This window comes from Mustela putorius, unplaced genomic scaffold, assembly GCF_011764305.1.
Source record: "Mustela putorius furo isolate JIRA1106 unplaced genomic scaffold, ASM1176430v1.1 tig00537227_pilon_pilon_pilon, whole genome shotgun sequence".
Lineage (NCBI taxonomy): Eukaryota > Metazoa > Chordata > Mammalia > Carnivora > Mustelidae > Mustela > Mustela putorius.
This window is the reverse complement of record NW_025422368.1, coordinates 12,639,779-12,656,302: the sequence shown is the minus strand read 5'-3', so window position 1 is coordinate 12,656,302 and position 16,524 is coordinate 12,639,779. Positions and strand designations below refer to the sequence as shown.

At 38.3% G+C, this 16,524-nt stretch overlaps 1 protein-coding gene across 4 annotated transcripts in view; it reads right to left on the bottom strand.

Moving 5' to 3' along the window:
* The window catches only part of YAF2 (YY1 associated factor 2), an 85,389-nt gene extending 72,898 nt beyond the window's left edge, over positions 1 to 12,491 (bottom strand). The window contains exons 1-3 of one of the 4 annotated variants that reach the window (XM_045072859.1): positions 12,308 to 12,491; positions 11,756 to 11,881; positions 9,745 to 10,007 (exon numbers count right to left, since the gene is read on the bottom strand). In XM_045072859.1, coding sequence (XP_044928794.1) covers positions 9,806 to 10,007; positions 11,756 to 11,881; positions 12,308 to 12,333 — 354 coding nt within the window. In that variant the 5' untranslated portion in view covers positions 12,334 to 12,491 and the 3' untranslated portion in view covers positions 9,745 to 9,805. Of the gene's footprint in view, positions 1 to 9,744; positions 10,008 to 11,755; positions 11,882 to 12,307 lie in introns of those variants that run through there. The other 3 variants (XM_045072857.1, XM_045072856.1, XM_045072858.1) reach the window with 3 other exon arrangements.
* Positions 12,492 to 16,524: the final 4,033 nt, after the last annotated feature.

Genomic DNA, 16,524 nt, shown 5'->3' with positions numbered 1-16,524 from the left:
AAAGAAGTCAGGATACACTGCAAAAAAAGTGTTACTATAAAAAACACCAAAATGAAGTTTGTTAACATTTGCACTTCAAAAATACTCATTATTTTGGGGGCTGTCATTTTGTTCTTCATTTCCTATACTGCTAGCCCAGTTTTAAGATAAATTCTTATATTTGTTATAAGAAGAAGGATTAATGTTAGAAAGTATCAAGACATACAGCACTAGATCTCGGTATATGAAATCTATAAGAAGAAATCCTTAAGAAGTTACTTGCTAACAAATTTAAATGTTACCACAGCAAGGTGATTAAAAACGACTAGAAATCCAAATATCTGAATCTGACATTAACAAGCTATTGACTTTTAAACAGTTACAATCTTTCCAGGCCGGTTTTCTTACCTGCCAAGAGGATACTAGGCTAGAGCCATGAGTTTGAACAAACAGAAAAGACCTCACCCAGCAAATTGCTATGCTTTACCTGGCAGTTCTCAGTATAGCAACAAGAAATCCTCTAAACTGAGCTCAAAATTCCAATCAGGAAGGATCTGCAAACAATGGTGGCCTCAACCTATTTCAAAAGTTTTAATACCAACATTTTTACCCCAAACCCCTCAAGATCTTTCCTCTGAAGACAATCTTCTCCCTCTACTACTAAGGTTTCAAGTTATAAAAACTAGCCTGTCTCAGGAAATGACTAAACAGCATGGAAGCTCTTGAAAGGTTTCTTCCAGCTCTAAAATTCTCAGTAATTCTGTAATTTCCCATAATTAACAATATTGCAAAATGGAGTGAATCTTCTAGATATTATCATAGATCATGTAACGGAAGTCAGAGATTTTAACAACCATGAAAGCCAATAAACAAAACATGGTCAGTATTCAGTAAATACTCGTTAAATAATTTTTAAAATCACAAGGACATATTTTACGTATTTGCAATACCACTAAAATTTCAAGCTATGAAAGATGATTTTTTAAGGAAAATGAAAATGTGTATTTTTAAAAAAACCTGTTTCATTAAATCTTGAATGAAAACTTAATACTCTACAAAATGCTAATCTTTCCATGGTATATATACACAATGGAATACTATGCAGCCATCAAAAGAAATGAAATCTTGCCATTTGTGACAACGTGAATGGAACTAGAGGGTATCATGCTTAGCGAAATAAGTCAATCGGAGAAAGACAACTATCATATGATCTCCCTGATATGAGGAAGTGGTGATGCAACATGGGGGGTTAAGGGGGTAGGAGAAGAATAAATGAAACAAGATGGGATTGGGAGGGAGACAAACCATAAGTGACTCCTAATCTCACAAAACAAACTGAGGGCTGCTGGGGGGAGGGGTGTTGAGAGAGGGGGGTGGGGTTATGGACATTGGGGAAGGTATGTGCTATGGTGAGTTCTGTGAAGTGTGTAAACCTGGCGATTCACAGACCTGTACTCTGGGGATAAAAATATATGTTTATAAAAAATTTTAAAAAAAAAGAACAAAAAAAATGCTAATCTTTCTACCAAAATATGCTGGTCCTCTAATATCTTAAAGAAAATAATAAGCAACGAAGTCTTTCACTCAAATAGAGTTTTATACATCTCTTTATGAAAGACAAAAGGATTAAAAAGATCAACTAGTAGTCAATCTTCATTTCACTCTAGGCTCTAACACAATTTGTGATTTGATGACCATCTTCCTCTCCTCCACATAAGGTGATCTGATCAGCAAATGGAAGGATATGTAGGAAAACATTCTGAACACAGAAAATCACCACCTGAATAAATAATGTAAAGATATTGCTTTCACTTAATTCCTACCCTCCAGAAACCACCAATAACAAAATTAATTTTACAGCAATACATTATAAATATTCTTTCAAATATATACCTTAATAGTAATGGCTACCATTTAGTGAACCAATCTAATGAAGGCTTTTTAGAAATTAACTCATTTCATTTTCTCAACAATGCTTTAAAACAAAACAAAACAACTGAGTAGCACACTGAAAATCACTGCCATAAATATAATCAGTAAGATAGCTGGGAAAGATGTTAAATTCAGTTCCATTATAAAATTATTCTATTCTCAAAAAAGATGGTTTCTGGGATTACTAACTATTCAATATCTATACATACAACAATCTATACCATCCTACGTAAATTTGTTACAGGCAAATAATTTTAGTTCTCTGAAATCTTACTTCAATTATATGACAATTATCACCTTAAAAACAGCAGTTCCTTTTAAAAATATTCATATTTATATACACATAAACCTATACAGGAAGAAAAAAGAGGGTTTTACCTAATAGTGACATGGCAGCTTCATTTGGCTTAAATTTCTTACGAGAAAGCTAACTGATCAAACTAGAAATTGGCCATGATGTTAAAACACACTTAACCAAAAGGGCTTGACTCATAATGACTACAGCAATAACTGATTTCCTTCTTTTTTTTTTTTAAGATTTTATTTATTTATTTATTTGACAGACAGAGATCACAAGTAGGCAGAGAGGCAGGCAGAGAGAGGAGGAAGCATGTTCCCCGCTGAGCCGAGAGCCCAACACGGGGCTCAATCCCAGGACCCCGGGATCATGATCTGAGCCGAAGGCAGAGGCTTTAACCCACTGAGCCACCCAGGCGCTCCAACTGATTTCCTTCTTAACTTGAGCACAGGACTTCTCCAAAAACTAGGACTATGTTGGAAAATTAATTCCAAATTCCTTCTTCTTTTTACTCATTACCAAATACCATTTATCTATTTTTCCTAGAATTCAAACTCTCTTGAGTATGGAACTGGGTCTCATCCACGATTCTACAGTCCTAGCATAATTCCTGGCATATGGTATGGTTTCATGAGGCTTGGGCAGAATTCTAGAATTTTGCTCATGACCATTTACTTCTGATAATTCATACATGTATACAAGAGAGTTCTTTTTCCAAATGACTTACACAACCTGCATAAGAATTACTTCTTCAAAGCTTATATATTTAAAAAAGTTACAATTTTTCCTTTCTAGTATGTATACTCCTCTCTCAACGAACTTTTCCTGAACACCTATTATTTCCCAGGTACTTTGTCAAGTATCTTTGAAAAAGGTAACAAAAAGCTCATAGTTCCCTTAAACTCATCAAGAGAGTAAATGCATACATGTAGCACAACTCTAATGTGCTAAATGATAAGACGATAAGCATCACAAACTGAGGTACTATTCAGATTCTAAAATGAGAATACAGCTACTCTCACAACTTTAACCAAAGAGCCACCCTCCTCTCTCTGGATAATTCGTCCTCTTAGAATATTCAGCTTCATGAGAAAGACAAAAATCAAGCCTAAATTTATAAAGAAATGCTAAAGCTTGATGAAGATCACAATCAGAGGTACATATAATGTATCCTTTGCACAAAAGATAAAGGAAGGCATGTTTTGGTTGGGTCAAAGAGAACAGAGACATAAACTACATTTTGAAGAATAAGCAGTTACCTCAGTAGGCAAAACGGTAACAGAACTGTAAAAAATATCAGCAAGTAATCCTGTTAGTCTGACTCTGGACAACTAGAAATAGTAAAGAAGCACAAGATGAGGGAAAATTCCATTACTTCTTTAATGTCTGCCTAATTTCTACAGTTGTATAGGTGTCTGCTGTTTTATATAATTGATTCATCTTTAAAAGTAACAAGTTCATAAGTAAAAGATTATCTCAATCATAAAAAGTAAAAATTAGTTCCATTTTAACTATAATTAAATTTAATTTGTTTGTTAACTTAAAACTGTAAATTCATCAAATGCAAAATCTGAATTCTAAACTATTTTTCAATTAAACAATCTCAAATATCACAAATCTATGTTTGGCATATTCTAGTTTGGACAAGCCCTCAATATCAACTATCTAACTTTTAAAATCCCCCAGCAGAAAATCTAAAATTTAGTCAAGGAATAAAATATATTTCATAATATAGTGTACTCTTTCATGACTTTAGTACTTTACTTCAGTCAAGAAATACTTCCCATTTTTAGCCATGCTACGCAAATTTCAAAAATCTGAACAAGACCTATATAAGTGTTGTGAAGTAAGAATAATAAGCAACTTTCTAAAATTATACCATAAAAATGCTAAGGTATTCATGCACAATATCATCCTTGAAATATGCAACTAATATATTGTTATATGTTAAATTAAAAATGGTAAAGTTAAAAATGTTTCAGAATTGAGATGCAAATTATTATTTTTTTACTTGCACACATACATGTTTTTTAAGTATATGACAAGAACAAATATAGTAACAGAAAAAAGTACATAAAAGAGATGCAATAGTTCTTTATGTTAATTCTTCAAAATAACCACATATTGTATTATAACATTACTATATTATAAAAATACTATTTCCATGTTTAAAGACAAAAGATATGAAGATTCAGGGTCACTCATCTCAGTTACTAGTCTACTGTAAACACTTGCTTTGAACGAAATAATAGCAACAAAATACAAGACAAAAATGTGAAATATTTTTAAAAAGTAATGCTAAAATATATACCTACAAATTATAAACAAAATAGTCTGATAACATTTATACAGTCCTAAAAGTTATTGGGGGGTGCCTGTGTGGCTTAGTCAGAAGAAGGTGTGACTCTTGATCCCAGGGTCCTGAGTTCAAGCCCCACGCTGGGCATAGAGATTACTCAAAATAAATAAATAAACTTTAAAAAAAAAAGTTATTGGAAAAGCAATGCTAGGTGTCAAATAGCAAGAGTAAAATTTAAAGGAACGTTGGCTGAAAAAGTTTAAGTGCCTATAATATTCCAACTACTTTTCTAGCTTCTGAGGATACCAAAGAGGGTAAGACTGCCCAGAAAGGCAGATAAACATCTAGATGATACTACTACAACATGGTGATTCTCTAGGAATAATTACATATACATTTACATAGACTGAATCAATAAAAGAGTTGGGGTGAGGAGGCTATAACCCAAAAAATTTCAGAAGGGCCATTTGATGAAAACACTTCAGTGCTGATCGAGCATTAGATTGGTTGGGATTTGCAGCAGGAAACAAAGGTAGGAAGACAGTTCAGAGATAAATAATATAGCTTTGAATACCACCCTCAGGATCTCAACCTTTAGTCAATGAAGAGATCTTTATTCACTGGAGAGATGTCTCTCACTTTTTTTTTTAAATAAAGGGACCTGCATAGTCACATAGTTTCAAAAAACATACTGAAGATAATGTTAGCAACATTGTGGAGAAGAGACCAATTTGTCATAATTCATGAGAGAAATGACATAGGCTTCTAAACTACAGCAACATAAACTAGAAAAAGGACAGATATGAGAGACAATCCAAAGACAGGGCATGGGAGATGATAAATTAGAATCAAAGTTGAGACAATGACAGTTTCTGGCTTAGATGCCAGAAAGTTTATGCCACGTACAAAGTGAAGTATATAGAGAAGAAGCCAGCTTTCAGTGTGTAGAAATTGATTTCAGAGATATACAAGGAAAACTAGGAATAAGTTGTGTTAGAGACATCAAAAAGGGAGAATTTCAATTAAAAAAAAAAAAGGCTACCAACATCAAATACTATGGAGGTGACATGGAAAGAAGAGTGAGATAGGCCACTGAGTTTAAGAAGTAGGTCACTAGGTTATCAGGGAGATCTTACTCAACAAAGGATAAATGAAAGGAAAAGAATCTCTGCTGAAAAAAATCTGTTGGACTGTAGAAACCTAAGCTAGCAAGCCCTACACCAGCAGTTCATAAACTTTTTGGTCTCAGGCTCTCTGTACAACTCTCAAAGTTAAAAAAGCTTTTGTTTATGTAAGCCTTATCTAGCAAGAAATAAATTACTATATTAGAAATAAAAACAACTAAAACTTTAATATATAGTAGTTCATTAAAAAATAAAAAACACATTTTAATATAAATATTTTTATTTTAAAAACCTGTATTTTCCAAAACAATAGTAATTCTGTGTGAAGAGTAGTACTCGCATACTTTTGCAAACCTCTAATATCTGGCTTAACAGAAGACATCTGGAATGTCATATCTACTTCTGCATTCAATTTGTTGTAGTAGGTTGGTTCAGTTCAAGAATATGAGGGAAATGTGGACTCCTACAAGTAGGTAGTTGAATAGGGAGGAGTATTTTAATAGCCTATTTCTGAAAACACACAAGTAGTTATTTCTCAAAGGTTAATTGCAATGTGACATGTAAAACCACAACAACAAACTTTTCATGGTAGACCCTTAAAATCTATTCGTTATTTTGTACTTTAAATGGATTATCTAGCATGGTTTTGTAACATCATACATTATTAGAAAATACTGGTTCACGGAGTTATGCAAATCTTCCAAATATCAACAAATTTCATGATAAATTATCATATTACGTTCATTGGTATCACCACCTACTTTATCTTTAAAATACTAGGAACTATCACAGTTACACATTTTCAAAAACTCTAGTTTTCACTTGAAAGTTCAATTTTTATCATTGGAAACAAATACTATCTATTGTTTTCCTCGACATGACAGATTCACTATGTTCATTTTCAGGAAAATATCGACTATGTACCTGAGTCTGAATTCCCATAGTTTGCCAGGCATTCCTTCAAGTAAAAATGGTGTTCTATGAAAAAAGCAGCTAATTCCTCTTGCAACTCAAACAAGTACACAAATGCTTTCCCTTGAATCAACCACTATATTCTGGTATGCAACAGAAGTACTTTACTTGTAACTTCCCAGTTCATCAAACAATATTAAAAAAGACATGAAACTTCCTAAAATTAGTAACTTTTACTGCTTCATAAACAGAATACATTCTTAAGTGAAACTAGTGTTATTTTTACTTCACATGCATAGTGGTGAAGATAATGATAAATAAGATAGCGATTTGTTACCACTGCTTTCATTCATGCTAAGGGCCCAGCAGTTTTACCCACCCTTGCCTTTGTACTACCACTGCAGTGTTGACACAGGAAAAAAGGCAAGTAACATTTTAACATGATTATGAAAACAGTTCAGACCTTACAGACTTCCTTAAATGGGTTTCAGGGATCCCCAGGGTTCCTCAGATCACACTTTTTGAAAACCATTAATCCAACTGCTAATCAATTTAGGAATTTCTCTGTAAATAATGAATTCCTGGGTGCCTGGATGGGTCAGCGTTAAGTTCAGGTCATGATCTCAGGGCCTGGGATCAAGTCCCGCATCTGGCTCCCTGCTCAGCTGGAAGCCTGCTTCTCCCTCTTCCATTCCCTCTGCTTTTGTTGCCTCTCTCACTGTAAAGTAATAAAATCTTAAAAAAAAAAAAAAAAAGAATTCCTGTGATTACTCTAACCCAAGATAGAAAGAGAAAAACCAACCAACCAAGCGCCTAGAATAAAGAATCTCTAAACAACAGCTGTGTAGTAGCTGGAAAGTCTCCTCAGACAGATAAGGAAGATTGGGGAACTCTGCATTTCTGAAAAACAAACGGACCTAGATGGCCCTCGATTTTTTTCTCCCATTCCTACATCAAGAGTAGGAGAATCTGCAGGAAACCTCAAATTAGAAGACAAAAAGCAACTATGATAACAATAATACTGAAAAGATTTTTTATCAAATAGTTGGGTTTTTTTTTTTTTTAGATTTCTTCAAAATGTAAATCTTAAAACAATTTACTTCCATTTTACAGAAGCTGAAATAAGGTACCTTTTTACCAACAGTCAGATCCTATATATTACTGTGTTCAGTTACAAATATGATTTTAAAAAATTTTTAACGTATTTTTTAAAGATTTTATTTACTCATGTGTGCACTCGCACACAAGCAGGCTCCCTGCCAAACAGGCAGCCTGATGTGGGGCTCAATCCCAGGACCCTGGACTCACGACCTGAGCAAAAGGCAGATGCCCAGTAGACTGAGCCACCCAGGTGTCCAAATACTACTTTTTTAAAATGAGAAAATCTCAACCTCTTTGACGTATACATGAAGATTTACTAATACTACTGCATGTATGGTATTTGATACTATTCAAGGTATTTCTGAAAAATCATAAAATTTTACAAAGGAAACAAAGAAACATCTATTTGCTCACCATTGTATGCCCAATACCTAGCTCAACCCTTATATAAACTAAGATGTTCAGTGAACACTGCTGAACGTTGAAGTAGTTGAAATGGTTAAGAACACAGGTGGCCTTTCTTCCATGTGAAATCTTTTTCATTGTTCTCTAAAACAACATCTCTAAAAAACCTAAGGGAACTGTTGCAACTTAACTGGAGAAAATAAACATTACCTGTTATACTTTAAATTACACCTGAAAAGCCCACTATAGACTAGGTGTTTTATATGTTCTCATTGAGATCACATTTCAAAATCAAAAATTTGCTTCATCATTCTCATTTTTAAATTATCTGCCACCTGTAATTTCCATACCTATAAGAAGTGGCAGTTAAGACACCATTTTAACTCAATCATTATACATTGATTATACTACCCTTATTCACACTATAGTAAATTTTCTTTGATGATTTAGAATGGTTTTTAATTTCCTAACATTTCTGAGGTTTATATGTGAGACATTTCTTTCTATATAAAAACTTGAGATAAAAAGATGAAGGAGGCTGTATAGTACCTTTGATAGTAATTTGTCACCGTAGCTTTTTCTTTTTTAAATGTTTCCTGTCAGTATGACATTTATCATTGCTTCCCTCAAAAGAGCACAAAGTAGAAAACTTCAGGTACTTGAACTATCTAGTTATTTAGATTCTGGATAAAAAAAGAGATTAATCAAATTTAAACTACTTAAGGCCAGCAAGCACAAACTGAAATTTAATCATAGAAATGGCATTAATTTAAAGAATATAACTGATCAATTTAGAAACCGAAGCTACTTCAAATCATGTTTTATTTTAAAATGCTACTATGAATATGACCTCATTTCACTGCATAATTATTCTGCAGAAAATCGTGACCTACCAAGGATATAGCCAAAAAAAAAGGGGGGGGTGTCTTCTGTTGGAATACAAAGGATTTGAACTCAATATTCCTTAAAGACAAAACTGTTAGTAGACTTTGGAAGGAAATCGTGGGCTCCATCTTCTCTGGAGATTTAAAAAGAAAAGACGTTTCAAATGTCTGGAATGGCTGAGACTTGGCCTCACATGTGGCGACTTCCAGGCAAAATCAGTTCAAAGGTCAGTGTGACCCAAGCAATTCAAGTCCCTTAGGTCAGTCACACAAACAAGTCATTAGCAAACTATATCTCCTGCTCAGCCGCTATCCAGGCCCTGCTTTGAGAATCACCAACCTTACACATGAAATTACCCTAACTGCTAATTAACATGTCAGTTGTATAGAATTATTTCTTCCAGCTCCTAAAACTTTTGCTTCTCACTAGTGTTCTGTAATCCTGTTTTTCTAACATTACCAGAGAGGGAAATATTTTGTGGTGAAGTCAATCTGTCCTATTAACAATGCCTTGTTCCCATATTCTATCCAAACATGGATTCCACTCTGAATTGCAGAAACAGTGGCAGGAAAATAACAGATAACACAGAAATTAGAGCTCTTAGGTTTAACTTAGGGCCAAAAATCAAAAGAGAAGAGACAATTCAGAGAGAAGAAGGAAGAAGCTAAGAGGGTCGTACTGTAGAACACTTACTTTTAGGAACAGAGTGTCCCTTAGACTTCTGGTGAGTTGCCCAGAGCCTCTTCAGTTTCAATCCAAATGACAATGCTTCTCTGAGTCCTCCTCAAGTAATGTTTCCACCACTAAAAATTGGATCTACAAGAGCTCAGATGTACTGGTAAAAAAATATCAGGGGCCCCAATGTGGGCCTCAAGCCTCTTTTAAACTAGGCCCACTTCTCTGTCCTGGGCCAACTCCCCTGTGCACTCTATTCCTTCTTCTTCCAGGTGCCAGGTATTCAGCCTGTTTCTTCTCTTCTGAGCTGCCACCACCTACTCTATTTCTTAGGGTTCCTCTAACCCCAAGACTGGCTGTGGAGTAGGACAACAGCTTCCCCCCTTCCTTGCTGTCCCTGCAAATAAACATATAGGCTCTTCTAGTTTCAGTATTTTTTCTAATGGCTACAAGAAAATAGAGAGGGAACAACAAAAAGCAACAACATCGTACCAGAGATTAAGATGTAATAATTATCTCCACTTTAAAGTTCCTGCCTCCAAAAACCATTTTCTAAAAATTGTTGGAGTGTTTTAAGAAGTACAAAGTACTAACACAGATATACAAACATATTCTCAACCAAATCCAACCTTATATAAAGATATACTCCACTTTTCAGAACACTTAAATCACGGGTCCAAAAATAGTTGCCACACTCACTTCAGCAAATAAGTGCTTTTCTTTCTTTTTAGAATGGTCTATTATATTCCCTTGGATTTAGAAGATGTCTTAAATTCTGCTTCTTAAAGGATATCATGAAAAATGCTCAATACATTTTATCCAAAGTAAACAAAAATTAATGTAAAAAAAGCATATTATGATCCACAAAAATGTATGTCAAAAGCAGCTAGCTTAACTAAACAAATCTTAAAATTTGAATTATTGCCAGTCACTTTTCTCTACATTTTAAAATTTTAATAAATTGTTATAAATGGTGTTTAAAAATCTGGATATCTCATTTTTAGAAATCTAACTTCTACAGAATATATAAATCTCATGTCAATATTGAGTAGCCCTTTTTTAAAAGCAACAGTATATCACATCAGTATAGGTACAGTATTGTGAGAGCATAGTTTCTAACAGACTTTCTAATATCAAAATACATTATATCTAAATATTAGGCTATACATATGACTTTCATATCAGATTGGAGGTGGGAGGACAGAAATGGATGAACTGGTTTTTGTTTTAAATAAACTGAATAAATTTTAAAAATAAAACTTAAACTCCCCCCCCAAAATATGTATTAGGCTATAAATCACATGATTATAACAAATTAAAGGCTACTTTCCTATAAAGGCAAAGGAACTCTGTAACCAAGTGTTGGCAGATCAAGAATGTCAGACTTTGAATTTCCTGTATGATTTTCTTTATCCACTTAATTCACTTAAGTGGTTTTTAAAAAAGACTGAGCTATTATAACATAAGCCTACAATAAAATACTGAAAATAGGCAGAGATCATTTCATCTCATTTGTATAGTCTAATAGATTGCCATTTAATCAAACTAAAAATATTCAGATACTTTCAGTGAAAATGTGTCCCTGTGACTGGGCTCACCTCCAACTATTTATAAAATCTTAGAAAATAAGAATAAAAGTACTAACCAAAATCCTGATCTGACCCTTCCAGACGTCTATATTTAAAAAAAGGAAGCTGAACCTATTGTATATTCTATAATCAGATACTTTTTATTTTTTTGAAGAACGAAATTAAATTACATCTTCTGCTTCCACAGAGGATTTCATGGTTTTTCTTTGATTCCTACACACTAACACAACAATGCAGCCCACATTATTATACCCGGAATGGGGGGGGGGGCATTATACCCAGCAGTACGAATTAAATCGCAGTAGCTAATGCCTCTCTTAAATAATTTATTCTCTCTTGGCAGCAAATAACGTTACGGCCTCTTCAATGACCCCTCACCGCAAACCATCGCTCGGGTCGCGATCAATCCGACCCAGTTCCTATCGCGGCCACCACCTCGGTCTCGCCTCCTCCCGCCGGGTCTGCGAGTGTCACGCGAGGGGGCGGCAGCCGCAGGGGCGTCCTCTGCGCCGCGACCCGGGCGGCCGGCGGCGCGCGGGGCAGGCCCGGGACTCACCGGGTGGAGGTGCCCTTCCGCACATCGCACATCATGCACTTGAAGGCCTCGGCGCTGTTCCGGAAGGTGCAGACGCTACAGTCCCAGTAACCCTCATCCGAGGACGGCTTCGGCTGCCGCTTCGGCCTGCAGGACACAACCCGGACACGACGCGGCGCGGGGTCACCAGCAGGCCGCGCCCGGCGCCCGGGCCCTGCGGCCGCCCCCGCCCCGCCCCCCGCCCCAATTCCGCGACCCCCGCCCCGCGGGCCCCCGGCGCACCGCGCTCCGGCTCGGAGTGGGAGGGAAGTCAGGAAGGGGGAGGGCGCGGGCGCGGCCGCAACCGCCGCCGCTCTGACACCCGGGGCTGCCGCTCCGGCCGCCGCCATCGCGGCTCCATTGTGGGGCGGCCGGCGCCGGCTCCTCACGCGGCAGCGCTAGCGCAGCAGCGGCGCCGGCGCCGCCCCCGTTCTGGCCCCGCTGCCCGGGCGGCAAGCGAGACGGCCGCCCGAAGCTCGGCGCGAGGGCCCCGCCGCCTGCACAGTCCGGGCCCGGGGGCCCGGGCGCTGTTACCTGGTCGGGCTCTTCTTGTCTCCCATGGCTTGGCTACAAACGCACGCCGAGAGTCGCCGCCGCGGCCGCTCTGTTTGTCAATAAGGAGGATAATAAGCCGGGCGGAAGCGGGCGGGGGAGGAGGGAGGAGGGGGCGGGGAAGGCCGCACCGCCGAGCTCGGGAGCCGCCGCCGGATCCCACGCAGCCTCCAGCTGTCGGGGAAACTCCTGCCTGGGCGCACGTGACCCGCGCCGGCCAACCAGCGGCGGCGCCGGAGACTTCAAACGCGGCCAGCGCGGCCCAGCACCCGCGGCGAGTTCGCGGGCGGACGGTGTGGGGGTGGCCGCTGCAGCCTCTCCGCCGGGTTCTCCGCGCTGCCCCACCGCCTCCCGGGCTGGCGGGAGTGCCCATCCGCTCCCGAGCCCCTCTGGCGGAGGATGCTCAGTCATCCCGCGGGAAGTGTGCTCCCAGGTGGGGCCGGCGATCGGAGGTCAGCCGGGCTCGGGAGGAGTGCCCGGCCGCGGTCTCCAGGTAGAACCGCTTTCCCGGCCTCGGGGGTCGGGGGTCCTTGGCTCCGCAGACTCAGCCCGAGGGATACCTGGGGGAGGGCGGGAACCAATATTGAGCGCCATTGCTAGGTGCCTTAAAATACTGATTTTATACGCAAATCCCTACCGAGAAGGTATTGTCGCCCTTAATTTAGAGGAAACGAAACCGAGACTCAAGAGGTTAGGTAACTTCTGCATTATATAACTAGAAGATGGCAAAGCCAGGAATTTAACCTTGGTTTTAATTCCAAATGCACTCTTTTGCACACACACCCCCCCCCGCAAAGTACTCTATAGTGCTGCTTAAAAACACACACACACAAAAACTCATAAGCCCCCCCTTTTTTTAAAATAACGAGTTTACATATTCCCTGAATGCTATCTGTTGACTAAGAAAAGAACACTTATCTCCCAAGTCTTATTACCTCAACGTACCAGATGCCTCATCTCATAATAGACTCTGGCAATAACTTTCTAACGGGTCCCAGAAGCTCCACCCACCCCCAACCCCAATCCATTCGGTAATATACAACCAGATTAAAAATAAAATACTGACACCAGGCTACCACTCTGATCCGGTATCTTGCTAAGGCTCTCAGACACCATAGCTTGGCAATCAAGGATCCCACTTTATCCCTACCTCCCTATCAGACTCCCCATCAGAAAAGCTGCCTCCTGGCAAACAGAGCAGATGAAACTCATGTATTCCTTTCCCGAAACTCTTCCTTCACCCACATGGCTGGTTTCTGCATAAAATATTTTCCTCTACTCTCAGCTTGTAGTGCTTCTACCCATATTCCTAGTTTCACAGCAAGTCCAAATTTCTGTAAAATAGTGATCTTAAAAACTGAAATAATCTCTTTTTAAAGATTTTTATTTATTTATTTGATAGAGATCACAAGTAGGCAGAGAGAGAGGGAAGCAGGCTCCCTGCTGAGCAGAGAGCCCCATGTGGGGCTCCATTCCAGGACCCTGAGATCATGCATGACCTGAGCGGAAGGCAGAGATTAACCCACCCAGGCGCCCCAAAACTGAAAGAATCTTAAAGCACTATAAAGGAACTAGTAGAGTCAGAATTCCCAGGGTCTCAGCCTCTTCACTGATGGACCTTGGAAACTGTGCTTAAGCCCTGTAATTCTCAAAGTCTCCATCTGCAAAATGGTATCTGTAATTATTATGAGGTTGTGTGATTAATAATAGAATAGCTAAAGTTTTTTAGCCTTATATGCCAGGTGCTTTGTAAATCTCTTCATACGAATGCCTTACGTCTAAAGGACTCCAGGTATTCCGCAAATATTCTCACCAACTTGCCTGTCCTTTAATTTAAAAGACAAGAAATTTAGGGGCCAGGTTAAATGGTTTTTCTTTAATGAAAAGGCCAGGATTGGAGCTCAGATATCTTATTTGTCTTTTACTAAACCATTGTTTCTGATTAACTAAATCACCCCAATTTACAGGGGTGTTTGAACTCACTGCACCATCTGTACTATTTCAAAGTGTCACTTAGCCAGACTCCGACCTCAACTTGGAAACTATGAGAAATATGGTTGAGAAAAGCAAACAAGAGGAGATCTATAGGCCTAGTCTTCAATCTTTCAGTAATACAATGGGTAAACTTAGGTAAATCACTTCCAGTTTTCCATCTGTAAAATGAAAGAGTTAAACCTATAACTTTAAGGTCCCTTCCAAGTCCAAGTCATTACCATGTTTTAAAATTCCTCAACCATATGGATAAGGAGACTGGCAGGAATGGTCTACTTGCAAAAGTGATGGCAACAATGTATTTTTAAGTCAAAAGAAAACCAAATGGACACTTTAAAACTCTCCCATGTTGCACTTCACCATTTCACTAGAATACAGCCTCCACCACTGGAAAGTAAACTCCTGAATGACATAATCAAGAGAGGCAGGAGTTTTTATTTTTTTGTCTTTATCACTGCATGTCCAGCCCCTAGAGTAGTCTGACACGTAGTTGGTAGGCAATAAATATTCTGAAAATGAATACATTCACTTGTGTCCCAATTCTTGAGATTGTTTTCACACCAGGATTTATACCTGCTAAGCATATTGTGTGCAGAAGATGGCCAATCGGTGCTGAAATGTACAAAACCCTTTCCAGCTGAACTTTACAACTCTGCAAAATATGGTAGCCCTTTTAGAAGAACTAGGAACCCAGTTTCAGTGGAGTACAAAAGCACGTACCCTTGCACTCCCATGTATTGGTGAGTCTTTTAGAAAAAACAAACAAAAAAATAAAAATAAAAACCTTCTTATAGCAGGCTTCCATGAAGAGAGTACTACAGAAGCTACTCCTCCTACTTTACCCCAAAATCATACCTTTTTCCTACAGTGTTTCCTACTACTCTGGAATAGTGGCCAATGCAGAGGATAAAGATCCTTGTCACTAGAGTGACCCTGATTCTTTCCTGTTCAGGTGTCTTGTCAATACATTAAGTTCAATACTTTAGACATACAGTTCACTAGGGGTACTTGTAAAATGACAAAAGCACTTTAACAATAGTTTTAACAATTTAAGAATAAAGTGTTGGGATTTTCTAATTCTTTACTTTTTAAAAATTAAAACAATTCCTAGGTCCTTTATGTAGTAATACTCACTTTCATTCTGATAGGCTTCCTAGAATGCAGAGACTGAAAAAGTTACTGAAAATATATATGGGATCCTATGTACAGGTGAACAGTAATCTACTCTCTTTGAGGTAGATGAAGAGATTGAGAACCCATCTTAGATCAAGAGACTGATTGTGGGATCCCAGAAACCCCAGGCAGTTCTGATTAGCCCTGAGTTTCTAAAAAGAAGGCAAACTCAATAATAAAACCTGTGTATTAAACTTTTCTGTGTAGTTATTTGGTCACAGGAGCTAATATCTGAAGACTTCAATGTGAGGGAAATGGTATAACTGAGGGAGAAATGAGCTACAAATCTTCCCTGACAGAACTAAGAATGAAGGATAAGAATAATTAACTGCAATTGTAAAAACAATCACATTTTAAAGATTGATTTTTTGGTTTTTGTTTAGTTGGTCGGTGTTTCATTTTTGTGAGGCGGAGATACCTTTTCTGATTTTATTCATTATAAAAGTTATGTGTTACCACTCTCTTGGTTTCTAGGTACCAAAATAAAATACCACAGACTGGGTGGTTTTAACGAAAGAAATTTATTTTCTCACAATTCTGGAAGCTACAGTGTGAAATCAGGGTGTCAGCAGTGTTGGTGTCTTCTGAGACCTCTCTCATTGGCTTGTTGATTGCCACAACCTCTCTGTGTGTGTCTTGTGTCCTAATCTCTTCTTATAAGGACAGTCATAGTAGGTTAGGGCCTCCCCTAATGACCTAATTTTATCTTAATTACCTCTTTGAAGGTCCTATATCCAAACGGTCATATACTAAGATACCTAGTATCTCAGTGGATTAGGAATTCCAACATGAATTTGCAGGGGGCACTGCACAAATTAATCTCATAACAGCAGCATAAAGAGGTCAGCAAAGACTTTTTTTGACTTGACATTTCCAATGTATTCCTACAACATTACTAGCACAGTTTCACAATCCTCATCTGAAAGTCTTAAGGCTGGATATATTTCATTAGTAAGACATTTGGGGATTTCTCAAAAGGCATTATAGGGCGCCTGGGTGGCTCAGTGGGTTAAGCCTCTGCCTTCGGCTCAGGT